Source organism: Rhopilema esculentum, chromosome 21 (genome assembly GCF_057945365.1).
Source record: "Rhopilema esculentum isolate cy_ngs chromosome 21, ASM5794536v1, whole genome shotgun sequence".
NCBI lineage: Eukaryota > Metazoa > Cnidaria > Scyphozoa > Rhizostomeae > Rhizostomatidae > Rhopilema > Rhopilema esculentum.
Genome location: NC_142835.1, coordinates 4,813,253 through 4,831,678, shown reverse-complemented (window position 1 = coordinate 4,831,678; position 18,426 = coordinate 4,813,253). Strand labels below are relative to the sequence as shown.

Below are 18,426 nucleotides of genomic sequence, written 5' to 3'. Positions count from 1 at the left end.
CGCAGTTCCTGGCAAAGTCCCAGACAAATGAAAATAAACAAAGTGCTGTTTACTTTGATCGGAAAACAATAGAATAGCAATGCCACAGGCATGCGAGACAAAGAGTTAAGAAGCCTCACTTTTGTTCTTATCTCTTTTTATTGAATGTAAGTAAACGATATGCTTCCTTTGGTGCGTCAAAACAGAAGGTGGATCTTCAAACAAATTTACAAATCGAAAATTTTCATCAGTTTTTTGAGTGAGATGGCCCCAACACGATCATTTGATTACCTGGTCATTGGAGGTGGCAGCGGTGGAATTGCAAGTGCAAGGAGAGCTGCAGAATTTGGCGCCAAGGTGGCTTTGGTCGAAAAAGCTAGGCTAGGCGGTACTTGTGTAGGTATTAGTTACTGTTTTTGAGAGGTATCTAAATTAAAGGAGTTTGCTTTCTTTGAAAACTGCAACAAGTCGTTTGACTGGTATTTTTCTCATTGACTTGAGTTTTTGATCTAACAACGCTCACACTTTTGCGAGATTGCTACAAAGACACCTCCGTATAATGATGTGGTATCTCTTCACCACAAAAATATTTTTAGAAATGTATCGTATTTCACACAGCCCTCGAGGCTATTTGCAAAATCAATGGAAGTTGCCGAACATATTGGAAGATGTTCGGCTGCGTAGGAGCATATATCAGGAAGGGTTAATCAATGTGTTGCACATCAATCGACTAAAATGTCTTGGAAAAAATATGAATTTATGCTGAAATTCTGCCATAACGTGACAAAAAATATGGAATCAATACTTGTCTAAATGTGACTGAAATAGAAATGAGGGGCTAGGGGTTACAACCCCAGAACAATTCTTAAGATCAGCCCCTTAATAGATTGGGATTTTTTTACAGACTAATTGGCAACACCCTTTAGATACTTTATACACTAAAACGATTCTTTAAAATGGCAGGCATGTGTAGAGCTTTAACAAAAATGTGGCATGAGTGCAGCTGGAAGTTGATATGGTGGCACAGAGATCTTCCCGGCACTTCACAGAATGCAGGCTGGCCAGTGGCATCATCAAACTATTCTGAAAACTGATTAAAGTTTTTAGATATGGTTAGATCTTATTTGTTTAACATTTTTGAATGGAAAAAGCACAAATGAAATAAATGTAGCTGAATAAGGTTTCTTCTGGTGCTACAGTTCTTAGAAACAAGTGACAATTCAAGTTTGAATGGCATAGATGAGCTTAAGTCACATCATAATCTGCAACAATAAATTGGGTAAATCCTATTGTATATATGTTCTATCCAGTCACTTTTTTAAGTTCTATTTTGATGATGCCAAATTTAATCCATTTTTCAGGTCAATGTTGGTTGTGTCCCTAAAAAGGTCAGTTGACAGCTTTATTCTTTTCATGTTTTTTTATATTCAAGTCAATCCTTTCAAATAAATTGATCAAAATATGAAATGGAAACCGCATTTATTTTGCAATGCAATGTGATAATTGATACATTGAAAAATTTATGATTTTTGTTTGTTTAGATCATGTTCAATACTGCATTTCATGCTGAACTTTTGAATGATATGAAAGACTTTGGTTTTGATGTTACCAATAATGGATTTGATTGGGGGTAAGAAATATTCTTATTTGTTTATTATGCACTTCTTAACCAGATGATATTTTATTAAAAATCATTAACTATTCAAAGGCATATTGCTAGAGCTTTCACTGGTGGGTGATTTCAAAGTTTGCATTTTCCCTTTAGCACATCAAGGATTCAAATTCATGTAATTCAGCAACATATTTAAAATTTATCGAATATATACAAGTTAACCAAAGATATATTAATGAAAGATGCAAAGTTAAAGATTGATCGATACAGTATGATCTGATAAAATTTTTATAAGTTGCCCAGGACACTGAAAAAACCAAAAAGGTTTTCAAGCCCAGATTCAAATTCATGTAATTCAGCAACATATTTAAAATTTATCGAATATATACAAGTTAACCAAAGATATATTAATGAAAGATGCAAAGTTAAAGATTGATCGATACAGTATGATCTGATAAAATTTTTATAAGTTGCCCAGGACACTGAAAAAACCAAAAAGGTTTTCAAGCCCAATGCCCTGATACTAGTTATAATAAGGTTTCTGGTGCAAACTACTTTTTGAGGCTTTCAATAGAAATTTCATTAAGATTAAATTGGTCCATGTTTATGCATTGTTTAAGATCATATATATTCTTATTTGTAGCCATGTTAAAGTTGCAAGAGATGCTTATGTCAAGAGACTTAATGGAATCTATGATGGAAACTTAAACAAGGTATGAGACAACATTGTGTTTCTTCAACAGAACAACTTTTACTTTGAGCTTTGTCAGAGACTCATGCCAGTACCTTTCAAGATGAGAAATTCATCTTCCAAACTGATGATGATTGTTGTTTTTGATAATGAATTTACTTTTAAGTATTAGATGCTAATGTCCAACCTATTATGTATTAGATACAGATTCAATTTTAGGCAAAGTATCTTCGTTATGCATAGAATTCAACTATGAGCAGCAAACCAGTGCAGCTCATCTGTATCAAAATCTTATGTATGACCAAACCTTTTTGAAAATTAATCTCTACATGTGCTGCAAAATGCATTGGTTGTCATTGTGTCGAGCATCTAGAAATACCTACAAAAGTAATTGGAGCACCCAATTTTTCTCAATTTTTAGTCTTTTCATCCCTGCTCCCTTAATACAATGCTGCTTTGGAGAAGGGGCAAAAACGTTTGAAAGGAGATCCACATCACATCAGCTCTTTTGAGTTGCCAGACTTTCTAACCTGCTTTAAAAAATAAGATATAAAAAAAAGATAAGAGGGTTTTAGTTGCAGTAATATTGATCAGTGTATTACAGTGATGGTTACACAAAGACAATATAGATACAACATCTAACTTTCATGCGCCCCAAATGGTTTCAGTTTTTATGATAACACAAATCTTAGTGTATTTTTTAATCCACCTGTTTTGGGCATTGTGCTTGAAAAGCTGGGTTTTTGATGCAATTGGTAGAAAGGAGAGAAATATGCGACCCTTTTTTTGCCATTTGAGGTATGGCTGTTTTATTTTTTGTTTAGAAAGCGCGCTCGCTAACATGTAAAAGAGTATGCATCTAAGAAAAGCCTTTATCTTCAGGATAAAGGTAGAACCAGCCTTTTATCTGATGTTTTGTGGCTTAGGTTCACAGTCCAATGCAATGGGAAATATTCCTACCGCTATCATGTTATCTTGCTAGTCTGGTGTTGAGGTTTTCAGTGGTGCTGCAACTTTTGAAGAAGATGGTAGCTGCAAAGTCGGAGATTTAACGCTAGCAGCTAAGAATGTTTTAATTGCAACTGGAGGCTACCCAATAATTCCAGATATACCTGGTGAGATTTTTCTATGAATTGTTCCCTTATGTATCAAAATATTTTCAAATACTGTTTGAATTTTTTCAGAAAAAGTTGAAGGAAATGGCCATCTATCGAAAAACATAAAAATCAATTTGTTGATGAGCAGTTTATGAATTGCATTTGTTTTATGCTGATTTCTGCCGAAATTGCTAATGTTTTTGCTCTCATTTTTCCTTTTTTTAGGAGCAAGGGAACATGGAATTACGAGTGATGGGTTTTTTGAATTGGAAACATTACCAAAGTGCGTTCTTTTTTTTCAATCACAATTCACAAAACTTCTATATGTAATGTTTAGTAGATATAATATAGTTAGTTTGATTTCGGATTGATTTGATACTTTCTGTTCAAGCCCATTTCAAGGAGACATTGTTGATTGATTGGTCGAAGGGACATGGGTTGCTGCATCAATTATTTTTCTTTCGATACTTTGCATACATTACCTTCAGGTTTTTCACTTTCTGAAACAGAATTATGGTTTTTTAAAGCTATGTAGTTTTAGCTGTTATGTAGCATTAACTTTATTTTTAAAATAATTATCTGTCCTTATGAAAAGTTGTTATGACTAATAACATTATACAGCATGCCCCAAGTTGAAAAGACATTTGATTGTGATTTGCTCTTTATTTTGTTGTTAGCAGACATAATACATGGCTATCTGTTTTTCTTCTTACTAGATGGTATTTTGCATTTTTCTCTTTAGTTGCATCAATATTATTTTGACTCCACTTTCTCTGTTTGTGCAGGAAGGTTGTAGTTGTTGGTGCTGGTTACATTGCTGTCGAGTTGGCTGGTATTTTAGGAGTTCTTGGCTCAGAAACCCATTTGATAATCCGGCAAAACCGTGTAAGAATCTTTCTGCCATCCTCTACAAGCTACCTTTTTATTAATGAACTCCCTTTCGTAGATGACATCAAGCTTCTATTATATGATGCTAACCTCTCTTCATTCACTGTAAACTTCTCTACCTAGCATAATCATGTTCAATTCCATTCAATATTTAGCGTTAGTGTTTCTTTTTGTTTTGGGAACAATTTTCCCCTTTGTGTAATCATTTTTGTGTGTTTAGGTTGCGTAGCCCACAACACCTATAGCAAAATTTAATGCTTTTGTTGTCTATTTCTTGTAGGTATTGAGAACTTTTGACTCAATGTTAAGCGAAAAAGTGACAGAGGAACTGCTGGATTCTGCAAAAGTTCATTTACACCGATACTCATTAGTATGATTCTTATGTTTATATTTTGAGTGGCTGCCTTTTGACTAACAACAGTTTTAAGGGACTTTTTTTTAACAAATTTTTCTGTAATGTTTTGTCCTGGGCACCAGAGCTTCCATGATTTTGGCCTTTGAAATAAAATTTAAATCTAGTCTCAGAAATATTTTGTCAAGTCCTCCGTATTGGTCTTTAAGCTTTGGTACCCTGGATAGAACATTACAGAAAGAATTTGGTAAAACGAACGTGATTTTGATGATAATAAACAATATGAAGCATTCATCGAATATCGTTTTTTACAGCCAAGCAGTGTTGAAAAATCTTCAAATGGCAAATTTACCCTGAAATTCACGTCTAGAGATGGCCCTGATGATCCTTCAAGGAACGAAGAAATTTCCGATGCTGACTGCGTTTTGTTTGCTGTCGGTAGGAGCCCAAGCAGCCAGAATATTGGGCTTGAAAAGTTGGTAAGTTAGCATCATATAACGCTATCAGAACGAAATTTTAATTAGGGTTTAGAGAGTGTTTCTTAGGCACGGGGTTCAAAATTGTCATAAATGGAGGGGCTGCAACCCCTCCATTAACACCTCTCCTGACAGCTCTTTTAAGCACTGATTTCATTTGTTTTTTTGTCTGGGTGTTTCTGGGTATTCCCTTCCCTTGTGAGAAGGAAGATTGGCGAAGTAGCTAGTACGCTTGTTTTTGTGTTGGAGGTTGAAGGTTCCAGTCTAGATTCTGGTCATTAAGCATTAAGCTCTGTGTAATGTAGAAAGATATATGCAATAAGCAGTTTTCAATTTAATTTTTACAGGGAATCAAAACAGACAAACGAGGGCATATAATTGTTGATGAGGTATTTTTATCTATTTTTCATAAATAAAAAATGTCTATTTTCTTAATTTCCTAATTACGCTTGATAGTGGTAGTTTATAAGTACGTTTAATAAATTTCCTGCTTCTCTATTTTTGTTAGTACCAAAACACAAGCAAAAATGGTTTCTATGCTCTTGGTGATGTTTGCGGAAAGGCATTGCTGACTCCTGGTAAGTCAATCTTCAGTGTGAAGTCTCTGCATGCTGTCCTCCCAGCGTTGCGCCATTGTTTTTGGCAACGCTGTCCGTCTTATTTATATGTCCGCTTTCTCAATTATATTCTAGGAAAGTCTCCTTTTTCTTCAATAAAATTTGAGGTAAATTGCTATCTATACTGAAGCAATTTTTCCAATATATTAGTTTCTTTCTTATCCTCTCTCTTTTTATGAATTGCATTACCTTAGTGTCCCTTTCCGCTGTAGTATTTTATGATATGAGACAAAGTCTGAACTGCAAATAGAAAAGAGACCCGAGAAAGCCAAACGTAAGGCAGTGTGAGGTGAATTAAGATGTGAAAATGAAAGGGCACTAATGGAAATATCTACACTATCAATAGCTGATAAATGTTTTTGACAGAAAATGGTATGACGTACGACCGCAACATTCAATTTAAAAAGTTAAAGACATCTGGCATTTTATACCTTTCTAAGTGAGTTTTTTATGAATATGTAAATTTTCATAAAAAATGCAATCTGCTAAGTAACATTCCAAGACGACGCCACGGGGAGCATATAAACATATTTTCCACGAAGCTGCAGCTAAGTTCATTCAATTTTGATCTCAGTCATATTCATCTGAGATCACAGTTAAATTATATTGCTGAATTTACCGTTGCATCAGTTTAAACTCATTGGTTGAAATTTTTACTTGCAGTTGCTGTAGCAGCAGGAAGGAGGCTAGCGCACAGGATCTTCAATAATGAGACGGAATCCAAACTTGACTACAGCAACATCCCAACAGTTGTGTTCAGTCACCCGACAATAGGCACTTGTGGAATGACTGAAGGTTCCCTGTGTTTTACTTATGTATACTTTCTCAAGTCTATGTCGGTTTTGCGTGTATTAATGTCTAACTTTGCTGAATTCGTTGATTTAACATGATTATGATGGAATTTTACAATGTGACGATAAGTGTTCTAATGTCTTTTATTGCAGAAGAGGCGAAAAAGCAATATGGGGAAGATAACATCAAAATCTACTCATCGCAGTTTGTTAATCTCTATTTTGCCCTCTCTGAGCATAAGCCTAAAACAATGATGAAGCTAGTTTGCCTCAAACCAAATGAAAAGGTTTGTTTCGCTAATTCATTTTGTTAGAACGAGATATGTTACTTTTTGGTACATCATCTTGTTCATGAATACAGTTGGGTACATTTATCTTTATTCTCAACACCCTTACCATACCCAATTCATTTTGCTGTCTTAATGTTGTTAGCCTGTGCTCCAGACCCCTAACTTGAAAATTAGGGGTCTTGGACACAGGCTAAATGCTGTGACCTTCCGTTGTCGTAGACAGCTGCCACGTGATCTCGTTAAGCGTGAAACTTGCAGTTGCAACTAAGAACCGCCCTTTTCTGTTACATCTAGATGCTCCTCCACTTCTCCGCTCCTATCCTCTTTTTCCTCAATCGAAATGTTGTGGCTCTGGTACCAAGGGTACTGTTCTGTATACCAAAGCCTTGGTGTAAATAGAGGGGGGTCAGAGGGGGCGAAAAACCCCCTGTAAAGCTGAACTGTTATTTTGTCGGAAAATCTTTGATCATATCTAAAATATAATATAGTTGCATATTTTTGTCTAAGTCTAAGTGTTACATCTCGAGAGGAAAGAATTCAAAGCTGGGTATAACGATTTCTTATGCGGTTCTGAATAGGTTTGGCAATCTTTTTCGATTAGGCATGGTACTTAAAAGTGCCTTTTTTAGGAGGAGACAGGAAAAATCTTTAAGTACTATGATTTTTAGCTTACCTTAGTTTACCTTAGGTTCTTTTCAGTTCCAAGTGACGTATGTTATGTTCAAATATATGAAAATCAGCTCATTAGAGTTTTGTCGGATAATCTACATTTCTCGCCCCATCTATGAATTTTCCTACCTATGCCACTGTAGGTAACCAAAGCATGTACAGCATTGCCATACGGCATCGAGTACCATTAAACAGGCCGGTAAACAGCAATATTCATGACATGTGATCACTTTTTGTAGGTTCTGGGGCTGCACATGATTGGAATGGGATGTGACGAGATTCTCCAGGGATTTTCTGTGGCAATCAAGATGGGTGCGACAAAGCAAGATTTTGACAATACAGTTGCTATTCATCCCACTGCCGGAGAAGAGCTGGTCACAATGAGGTAAAGCAAGTCCATTTGATACAAAACTGACAATAAAATCACCGCACAATGTAGGAAATATATTTTGATTTAGCACTTATTTTATATTATTTTTATCGCAAATTATCGAAATGATAAAAAACATTATAAGAATGATTAGTCAATCGTTAAGTCAGTTGTTTGTCTGGCATTACACCCGGATTGCAAGGCGCTTGGGTATTAAATCCCGGCTCGTATCGTGATCAATGCCGGTTTGCGCCCTCTTCTTCGAGGCAGTTCGTGATACCGATGCTCAAAATCGACCGGACTTTTGATTCCGGCCGCATCTTCGCGTTTCACTATGAGTTTTCTCTTTCTTGGAAAGTAGTCATACATGCTGCGGAGAGCGATCGGTGTTGTCAATTTCAAGCTCCCTGCAATGTTATTTAGAAAACATTAATCCGGACAAGAAGTAGAAAGACGGCTACTTGAATCATAAAAAATTGGTTAACTACTGTTAACGTGTCCTTTTTTATATATGCATCTTGTCCAATATTTTGTCTTTACAACGGAACTGCATAGCTTTTTTCTTTGCTATGATTTTGAGCTCACTAATTTTTAGTATTGGAAGTCACAGGTTAGAGAAAAAGTTTTCAATTTGTTTCGACTAATTTGTGACGTCATATCATGGATAAGAAACTTTTAACACGATAAATTAACTTAGATTTGCTTAGCTTAGGCTGGTTGAATGACTTGGAGAGTGAGAAGAATGCACGAATGAAATACTCTTTTAACCGGATGGTGTTGTTTTTGTTTGAAATTTTGCGAGAAAGAAGTTCTTAGGTATCAATACATTTAAATAATTTCTCAGGCTTGGACTCTCGACTATAGTGTTCTAAATAATAGTTCTAACACCTTGATTATTTAAGCATTTTCATGAGCGGTCTGGTAATTAAACCGCTACTCCAGCACAAAAACTTCAAGTTTGGTTCCTTTTATGTCTGCTAAACCGGTAACTAATCTGCTACTCCAGCACAAAAACTTTGTAACCTTTTACGTCTTCTTTTAATTTTATTAGTTTCATGACGATCGGTCATTTTTTTTTTACAAAATACCACGCACGTTTACCATTATTTTGTATATCCTCGAAGTGACGTCACAAAGTTGAACTGTTTTGCCATTTTTGCTACGGATGCCAGGGGATACAAGGAGGCAACAAAGTAGCGAAAGGAGCTCTGTAGCTTTCTTGTAAGGCAAACAATACAAAAAACATTTTCACAAACTCTTTCGCAAACTATTGTGAAAATTCAGCATATGTTACCTGGCAACCAATGGTCATCTCTTTCTCCTTCGTCAAAGTTTTCCGCGCGTTCTTGTTTCTTTTGCGAGAAACATGTCGGAATGATACCAATCGCAGGAAACTTGCGGGTGTTATCGTGCAATTTGGCACCTTGAAATGTGCTTCTTATGTCATAAGGTTTGTATACGGATTTAGTCCAGCTTCTTGCCTCTGTGCTTGACCCCAAGGGCGAAATGCCAATCACGTTCCTTTCCATTGCTTCTTTCGGTATTTTTGACCGTACATCACATACCAACCCGCTCCGCAGTCTACGCAAGTGGTAAACTTGTACCGGATGCGGTTTATTACGGCGGTTAGGCGACGCTGGTCGACGCACACCGGCACTATTATTTGATTTAAGTTTGAATTCTGCCCGGTAATGACTTTGCTCATCGCTTTGAATCTTTTGAAAAAAGCTTGGTTCATCGGAGTGGCTGATTGCAGCGCTTGTTTGAACGAGGTTGCGTTTTATATGGCCAATGGGACGGACAAATACTCGTGACTTGGCCCGCTGCATCTTGCTTTCGCTGTTCCAAACTTAGCTGACTTCAAACCGTATGAGCATTTTAAGTTACGCCGATGCAAATCAATGCATTTGATCTGACGTTTTATTATGTCTTGAGGCACAGTACATATGAACTTTAAAAACATAGCAATGACGTCATAGAACTTCACTTGGCCTGGGTATATACAGTTGTATGTAAGCCTGGAGTACCAGCTTGATGTACTGACTTGATTGATGACATCTTTTTGTATCGGTGTTCTGATGCTTAAGGAAACTAGAAAGCTGTTTGAAACCAATGCATCTAAAGTTCTAATTTATAGATTGGGCAATTGTGCACAGCCTAGAGGCACCAGAAAGCAATGATGATGTTTGAAATGTTTGAAGTGTTGAGTGTTTAAATGAATGCAAATTGAGCGAATTTCACTATGCAAAAACATTTCAAGAATATAAGACGGCTCTTTCAGAGCCACAATGCTATTTGCTTTGCCATCTTCAAGAAGTGATTTCCATAAACTTTTTAATGAAAAACAAAAATATTTACGGGAGTGTAAATCTATACATGTTACCAGAATGCCCCCATTATATATGGTCTGGATCTATACATGTTCCTTATTCACTCATTCTTGTTTTTCTATTAACACGTCATTGCATGCAATGCTTCCTTGTTATAGCACAAAAGAGAATCCCTACATTCATACTCTCGTTACTTTGACGTAGTTGTCTCTTTCTCAATCCATGCGGCATCTAATTTCAGCCTCTGAATAGAATTTTTCTCTTCATTCGCTCCCACACCTTTCCTGTTATTTTTCATTTTCGTTGGTTGGATTTTACTCATCTTCCGATTTGCCTTTTACTTCAACTACACGATGAATAGATGAAAAGTTGATGCTAATATAAGCGATCAGCTAGTTTAATTCCTCTTTGCATGTAAATCGATTCAAAGAGCTTGGAAATACAAAGTGATGGATTCTTGGCCGTATGAAGCTTGTGCCATCACAATATGAATGAGACAGGGCGTGGCCTAGAGGTTTCAGAATGACACACAAAGTATACGAAAGCTCAATTGTAATCTTACAAATGAATAATAAATAGTCTGAAGGAAATCTTCAAGATAAATCCATGTGCAATTCTTCTCTGATTAATTAGTACATGACAATTCCTTCACCTAAAAATAATCTAACAATCTTTTGGTGGTACAAAGCTTGAAAATGGCTTTGAAAAAAGCAAACACTTGAGTAAACTAAAGCTTTTCATCTGAGTTTAAAACGTCAGAACATAGATCGCAAACTCTACGCTAGGAAATATATATATACCCAGTTACGGATCGAAAAAGATCCAATCAGAAACGCGAGCACATGACTGTTGAGGTTGACCAATCAGTGCCGCTTGCCTATTGAGAATATTACCAATGGAGTCCTAAGGGGAAAACGAACTCATTTTGTCTGCACAATAGTGGTTTTTCCATGCTTATTCTATTTATATAAGCAACACTGCTGGTAGTTGAAAGTTGTAGACATTAATTAGACATTAACATCATTGATTAGAAAAGTATATCAATATATGCATAAAATAATTAAAAATTGTTGGAACAGAATATCTATTGCTAAACAACAGCATAATAAACATAGAATTATGTATCATTTCTTGCCTACTTATGGGCCTTGCATTATTGAAAGTCTTTTCCTAAAGCTAGGTTGGAAGAGGATAGACTAAAGCTGAATTAGAGCTATAGAAGGAGGGAGTAGCTTAGGTCTCCACCCCTAAATCATTGCTCAACCAATCCTTAGTTTTTAACAATATCTTTAGTGAAAAATATCTGATTTGGGCTTATTTGAGGGGGGGCTTAAAAAGGTATCTGCAGCTTTCCATTCAAGTGGTTTGTTTGGTAGTTTTTTTCACAATTTTCAAGTTCATTTCATTTTTCATTTTACTTGATAACTCTTGCTAATATATAAATTAAAGCACAGAAATATATTTATGTCCATTATTTTAGTGCTTTCATTTGCTGCTCAATGTGTCATGGACCCAAATTGTGTATCTTCCTGTTGTATCAAGATTAGGCCTCTTTGGGACTAATTAAACTGCAAAGGTGGGCATGTTAGGGTGGGGGATTACTTGTAAAAAACCTTTTTTCCAATGTAGGGGCTTATTGGGGGGCTTTATACGAGAAAACAGCAAATTTGAGAATTCATAGTACCAAATTACAGCACAGTAGGTGGGTGATGGCTGAGATTAGTTTGGCACCTGATTGTCACTGACAAGGTCATAACATATGCATGGATGCAATTATTAAGAACAGTTAATGTTATCATTCATTTGACATTTCAGTCAACACTTGCCACTGTTTCAGTGCTCTTTATTTTGGTGTCTATATTCAATTCATTAAAATCTTACCTATTAAAATACGTTAATTCTTAATTAAAAGTGACACAGCCTATATCTATATCCACTGCTGAAATTTGATAAATCCAAACTTCAGCCTGATTTGTACCAGCATCAACACATATTCAGCCACATCTTTGGTTAATCACAACAAGCTTTTTTCAAACATTATTTTTTGATAACCAGCCGGTGGCTCGTAAACAAAGTTGTCGAAGTTGGCATCAATGATGCATCCGTCATCCACTACAATAGAAACAGATCTATAAATGGCATTTCTCTGTGCCATTTGGTACATTTGAAAATTCTAGCAAAATTCCAAATTAACAGTTGTAACAGAGTTTAATTTGCCCTAAGAGAATTTTTACAGTTTATGGGACAAATTTTATATTTGAAATAGAATAGAACTACAGTCTCTCTTAGATATAAAGAAAAACTTTGGAAATGGCTTTGGAAAAAAGCAAACACATTTTTCTACACACTTATTTCATCTGACATGCCTCAGAGTATAAAATGTCAGAAAAAGGGTCCAAATGAACAAGACGAAAAATGGAAACAGTAGAAATTACTTTCTACTGCCAACTGCCCATTCCAACTTAAGAAGATGCTTCAGACACACAACCCAGTGAATCATGCACAGCGAATTGACATACATAATTGACATTAAACTCTTTCTACCATGCTTGTTGGCTAAGTTAAAAGTTCAGCCAAGAATATTATTGTTTATAAGAGACTTATTTTCCTATAAGAAAACAAACAATTTAGATATAGAAATTATAAAATGATTGGACATACCACTAACGATTGGAAATACAGATCCTTTGATTCCAGTCAAGGGGCAATGCAATGGTTTACCATTTAGGAAAAAGTTAAGTTCAATATGGTCAAAACTGCATCCCTAAAATGTAATTGAAACACTAATCAGTTGAATAGTTTGACTCTAATAGAAAGCTTGGTGTAATTTGGCAGTGCAGAAACAAAAGTTTCACAGCAGAAACAAAAGTTTCACGACAGAAACAAGAGAAATGCTGAGTAAACTGTGAATATGCTGTACATATTCATGAGATAAGATTCATTTCAGAAACCAGGGGCATGCAACCAAAATGTTAGCCAGCTGCCACTCTTAGAATGAGCTGCATTTTTACATATTTACTTTTATGGGTTTGATTACGAAAGAATACAGAAGGAAGCCAATAATCCATGTTAACAATTGAAGCATCAGCAGCTATTGAATAGTAGTAGATAAACAAAATGTTGCCAGATGTGTGTGAGAATACCAGGCCTTGCAAGGAGAGGCATCCAAGCTTGATCAAGCCCCTCCACATGCACCTAGAAAGCTCTAGGAGTTTGATTGATTGAGCACCTAGCATGTTAATGATCTCAAGAAATTTAATTTGATAAACAAAAGTTTTTTCTTGATGATATTTGATGATGCTCAATCGAGCACCTAGAAAGTTGAAGGTGCACAGTTTGTCAGGCACCCGCTTTTGGCTCCTCACAAGGCCTGGAGAATACTTACCAAGTATTCACCCTCGGATGGTAATGTAGTGATTTTGTCATGGGAAATACCATTGTGTGCCAGAGACCCATCAGATCTTAACACCCAACTCGTGGCATCCTCCCCAAGAGGTAGTTTGCTTAGGTTACATGTAACGTTTGCAACTCCAATTGCCCAGTCACCTTGAAAATAGAAATTATTAATCAGTAATCTTACAGTTTAGTACAAATACAAGAAAAATTTCTCTGCTATTTTGGTCTTCTTATTCCTGGTGTATACTTATCACTATTTCGATATAGGCAAACATGCACTTTTATGATGCTGAAAATTGGAGAGAAGAGATTTGTGTGCAAAAGTTTACAACTTTTTCAAGGTTTTATGGCATTTCAGTGAACAATACAAAACACAGAATACTATAACAAACATTTTTGTCCCTGAATTTATCTTAAAGTTTGTGAACAAGATTTTCATTTTTAATCACTAATTCAGTGAAAGTAGAGGATTTGCCGATTACGCGATAAAAAGTAGCAGATTTGCTGATTTTACTACCCTTAAACTCCCCATCCTTTAGGTATGTCACTTCAATGAAAAATATCTTTTATGTATATACTTTATGGATTATCCACATCTGGCTACTAGTGAAGTACATAAAATAGCTGTCATGCTTGATAACAGTGTGCACAGATTTGCATGCAAACGGCCATTAAAACTGGTAGAACGCCAAGCCCTCAATGATTCTGCTAAGGATTCATTATTGAAGCTGATAAAAAATTGTTTGTGACATGGCAAACATTTTTCTGTCCTTGTAGTACCACTTTTTGCTCATATATATTAAATAGGCTCAGTTTATACTTGAGTAGAAAGTCTTCAGAAAAAACATGTTCTTTGTTAAAAATTAAATAGTTATGCTAAAAATTCAGGGAAGAAAATTGCATCAAAATTATTGCTGTTAGCATTGTGCTGTTGGCAAATTCTGTGTAGATCTATCATAACTACCATAAATTTTGGGGGGGGGGAATGTTACACGCAACTGCACGCCTGGATGTTTTCAGGCATGTGGTGGTTCGCAACTGCATGCCTGGATACTTTTAGACATCCGGTGCAGTAGCAGCGCCACGTCCCCCCCCCCCCCAGTTCTCAGCAGAATTGATTTTGTATTTCATCTAAATTCGATGAGAAAATGTTGGGGGAGGGGTAATATTATGACACCATACTTTTTGTGATGTAATCCTATGATTTTGAAACTGCCAATTTTCAAACAAAAGTTAGTCATAGGCGTTCCCTTCGGATAAAATTGGCGTTCCCTGTGGTTAAAAGGGCATTTTCTGGTGGTTAAAAGGGAGTGGCTTAAATTTTTTTGGTTTGTCCCCCCCAGAGCTTAGTGGCTGGCGCCGCCATTGATCCGGTGGTTAGATTTTTCCCACGAATGTTATATTGGCATGAAGAATCTTAGTTACCTGAAGACTGTATTTTAACTTCAAAGTAGCTTTTGTCTTGTACAATTTGGGCATTTGACAGGGCTGCACCTGTACCACAGATTCTTTTTCCATTTTTAACAATAACACACTCATTGCCTAGAAAATGAATAAACTTATAGAAAGTGACATATGCCAGTCATACACAATACATAATATACATATGCTTTAAGATGCGTAGCATGTAGCTAAGAATTTCGTGTATTTACAAATTTCAAAGTTCTCCAATTGAAATGACTTGAATTTTGCCAACAGTTCTTTAGTGGCTCAGCGCCACTTACCATAAGTTAGTTTGATAATTCAAAATACTGTTCCAATTTCAGAGGAGCATAGAAGAAAAGGCCAACCATTTGTTACAAATTTCATCAGAAAACTAATTGAAACTCACATTAGCTAGAATAGTTTTACTTCCATGTAATCAAAATGAAAAGCATTGTTTGCGCACATTTTATTCTCTTTAAAATGTAGAATTTGAGAAATTTCATTTGATAAAATAATGAAGGAACACTAAGCAATCTCACCCATGTGAGCTGTATCAAATATCACAGGTGGCTGCTCTTGATGATTATTTTCATCATGCAGAGGCCGTTGATATTGTCGTCTAAAGCAGGCACCAATAATACCTAAACCGCAATAGCTAGACCATTTTTGAATCTCCATAACGGTCCTGTAGAATAACAAAGTAGATTAAATTAATATATCTGACACTAAGCAGGGAGCAATTGTACATAAGGAAATAATTTTCTTTTTGAAATGAAGATGTGAATTCAAATCCAGAGGCAGACTGGCCCAACAGCCCATGGCCAGTGGGCCCCCTTAATTATCTGGCAAAAAGGGTCCCATTTTTTGCAGAAAAAAGGACCCATTTTGGGAATATGAGCTGTATCAAATATTACTAGTATGACTTGTGTAGACTATGGGAGGTTAGTAGAGATTTGAAATTTCTAATATGATGGACATTTCTGGCATTTTAATTTTTAATAGACCCCGGTTCAGTTAATCTGCATGGCATTGGGTTGTAGAGTTCACTACATTTTTGCCAGTGGCGATGTCAAAGTGTCAAGCAACAGTTAGCAACAAGGTAAGGGCCTGTTTACATGATTCCGCTTTGCCAGGATATTCCGCCTAGCTGGGATATCTCGCTTTGCCAAGATACCCCAGCTGCCTATAGAAACACATGCAATTGTCACTTTGCCATTACATGGGAGTTGCATCCCGCCCTGTCTTGCCGGGATGTTTTCATCCCGTCTTGGCACGGCAGGATATCCCATCTGGCTGGGATGATTTTCTCCATGTAAACAGGAACAGGCAGGATAGCCCACCTTGCCGGAATGAAATTGATGTCAATGTGCATGCCTTTAACATGAGAACTATTTCAATCCCGACGCTTTCTGAGCAGTTTAAGAGCAATTTTGAGGCGCATTTTCAGTTTAGGGAGGTTCTTCTTTAAAAGCATATTCAGAGCTGGAAGGTAGACAACAAAGTTCTCATGTCCTGTCTAGGCGTCCTGTCTAGGCAAGATATCCCGGCTAGGTGGGATCATGTAAACAGGCCCTAGGGAGTTGTGATTCAGTAGTAAACTTAAAAATGAACCCAGCATTGATTATTTCTTTTACTCAAGTCATATCAATAAGATAATGCAATGCTAAGGATAATTCAACGGGGTTGCTGCACCTTCGTTTACAGAATAATCTAGCTTTTTGCTTTGCTAGCGAATGAAAAATTGACATAGAAGTTTCAGAAAATATTTGTAGGGTTTTGTTGATTTTCTCAGAACTTTGGTTTTATTTGTCGCTAAACCAGTCTTTTCCATTTTGGGTTTTTGATAGAAGTTTGGACAATCCAATAGGTGCTCAATGTATTCCTCATGGGAGCCACACCCTCTGCAAAGCGAATCAGTGTACTTTCCTTTGTAGTTTGCTATTAGGTCTGACATCTTGAGTTTAAACTTCAGTAGGGATGAGGCTTCCTCACACCTCAGATATTCTTTCATTTTAAACTTACTATCCTTTATGAATCTGAGATTAATTTGTTATCATTCTTAATTAATTGTTTTATATGAAAAAGTCTCTTGCCTAGAATTACTGGAATCCAAATCAGACAGATTTTTCATTATTTACTGTTAAATTTCAATTCAAGTACTCAGCACCCATTTGTAATCAACAGCTAAATTCTTAGTGCTACATATGTTCTGTTGCTTAGAAACTGATTGATTATGATGAGATGTTCACTTGACAATGCCCCTTTTCCAGACCCCATCCAACTGGGCCCCCTTCGGTTTTTTTGTGGCCCTTTAAAAATTCTGAGCCAGTCTGCCACTGTGTAAATCTATAAAATGTGCTCTTGTGCTTTTTTCCATTCAACATGACCCAGTGTTACATAGATGCTATGCATTATCTCATTATGCCAAAACATCAAACAAGCTCAGTCTCATGTTAGCATGTATGCCCATAGCCATCAGGGGTAACAAACATGGTTTTTCACTCTGGACAGAGACAATCCTAGCAGGAATTTGAATAAACACGGTTGCCTAAACATAATGCAAGATAAGTAGTACAGATAAATACAGTAGCATAGTGAGAGGGAGGCAAGAGGGGGCAATCGCCCAACCCCCCAAAGGCAGAAAATAACTTTGAAAAGGGCATTTTCTGATGTTCCAAAGGGTGTGGACCTCCATTTTCCCTTGCTCAACACACCTTTGCCAACCTCAAATCTTACAACCCTTGCTGCTTATTTGAGCATGCTAATAAGCAGTACAGCATCCAATTGGCAGAAAAGCTGCCAGTCTTGGATTACAAGGAAATAGATTTTAAATGGTGTTTTTCAGTTTCTCATTTCATTCAGGTACACATTTAGGTTGGTACTTTCCTGGTTAGTAAATCTTGTACCATTCATTCAAAATAATAAATTAAGGTGGTCATTGAACGCGATCATTTTTCATTGCTATGTAAGAATTGAAGTTTATTTAGCAACCTATTTCAAACTGCATCAATTAAGGGTGTCAGATATAGTTTACATACCGATCAAGATTACTTCAAGATTATATTCATAGGAGTGTTATAAACGTACAAAGAATTAACTAATTTCTAAAAACAGATATTATCATATAACATCATAGAGAACTTTTTCTCTTTAAACAACTGTTTCAATTTAAAATTGTTTTACTCACTTCTGTCATAATTCTCTTGCGTTCTTTTTATTAACAATCCAGCAAAGGGCGAAAGCGAGGTTGCAGCCTCGATTCATCAAAGTTGGATCGGGTTACGTCACGTCATAGCGTTTTCAATTTTCAAAGAGATTGACTTTCGGGTTAGGGATTATTTTATTGTTATATATTCCTAATTCAGTTTTATCGCTGACCAGAATTTTCCGATAAGTCTTACAGATTTCAGAACTCTTGGTCTCTTGGCCCCTTTGGTTATATC

The 18,426-nt window shown here is 36.3% G+C and overlaps 3 protein-coding genes across 3 annotated transcripts; 1 reads left to right on the top strand and 2 right to left on the bottom strand.

Annotated features, from left to right (window-relative positions):
* The first annotated feature begins 20 nt into the window (after positions 1 to 20).
* Positions 21 to 7,997, top strand: LOC148957596 (glutathione reductase, mitochondrial-like). Its single transcript, XM_089114767.1, has 14 exons — positions 21 to 375; positions 1,341 to 1,367; positions 1,521 to 1,609; positions 2,235 to 2,304; positions 3,265 to 3,397; positions 3,605 to 3,662; positions 4,165 to 4,264; positions 4,548 to 4,637; positions 4,934 to 5,098; positions 5,443 to 5,484; positions 5,604 to 5,673; positions 6,376 to 6,507; positions 6,657 to 6,790; positions 7,702 to 7,997. Exons 1-14 carry the CDS (start codon positions 160 to 162, stop codon positions 7,849 to 7,851), a joined length of 1,476 nt encoding a protein of 491 aa, XP_088970893.1. The 5' UTR covers positions 21 to 159; the 3' UTR covers positions 7,852 to 7,997.
* Positions 7,998 to 8,045: 48 nt separating this feature from the next.
* On the bottom strand, positions 8,046 to 10,564 carry LOC148957595 (uncharacterized). Its single transcript, XM_089115039.1, has 2 exons — positions 9,127 to 10,564; positions 8,046 to 8,239 (listed from the first exon to the last, which is right to left on the bottom strand). Exons 1-2 carry the CDS (start codon positions 9,659 to 9,661, stop codon positions 8,046 to 8,048), a joined length of 729 nt encoding a protein of 242 aa, XP_088971165.1. The 5' UTR covers positions 9,662 to 10,564.
* A 618-nt stretch (positions 10,565 to 11,182) lies between these two features.
* LOC135684245 (SPRY domain-containing protein 7) lies at positions 11,183 to 18,247 on the bottom strand. The gene is made up of 6 exons (XM_065199715.2): positions 18,171 to 18,247; positions 15,523 to 15,668; positions 14,984 to 15,100; positions 13,548 to 13,708; positions 12,824 to 12,926; positions 11,183 to 12,274 (listed from the first exon to the last, which is right to left on the bottom strand). Exons 2-6 carry the CDS (start codon positions 15,659 to 15,661, stop codon positions 12,177 to 12,179), a joined length of 618 nt encoding a protein of 205 aa, XP_065055787.1. The 5' UTR covers positions 15,662 to 15,668; positions 18,171 to 18,247; the 3' UTR covers positions 11,183 to 12,176.
* Between the last annotated feature and the right edge of the window lie 179 nt (positions 18,248 to 18,426).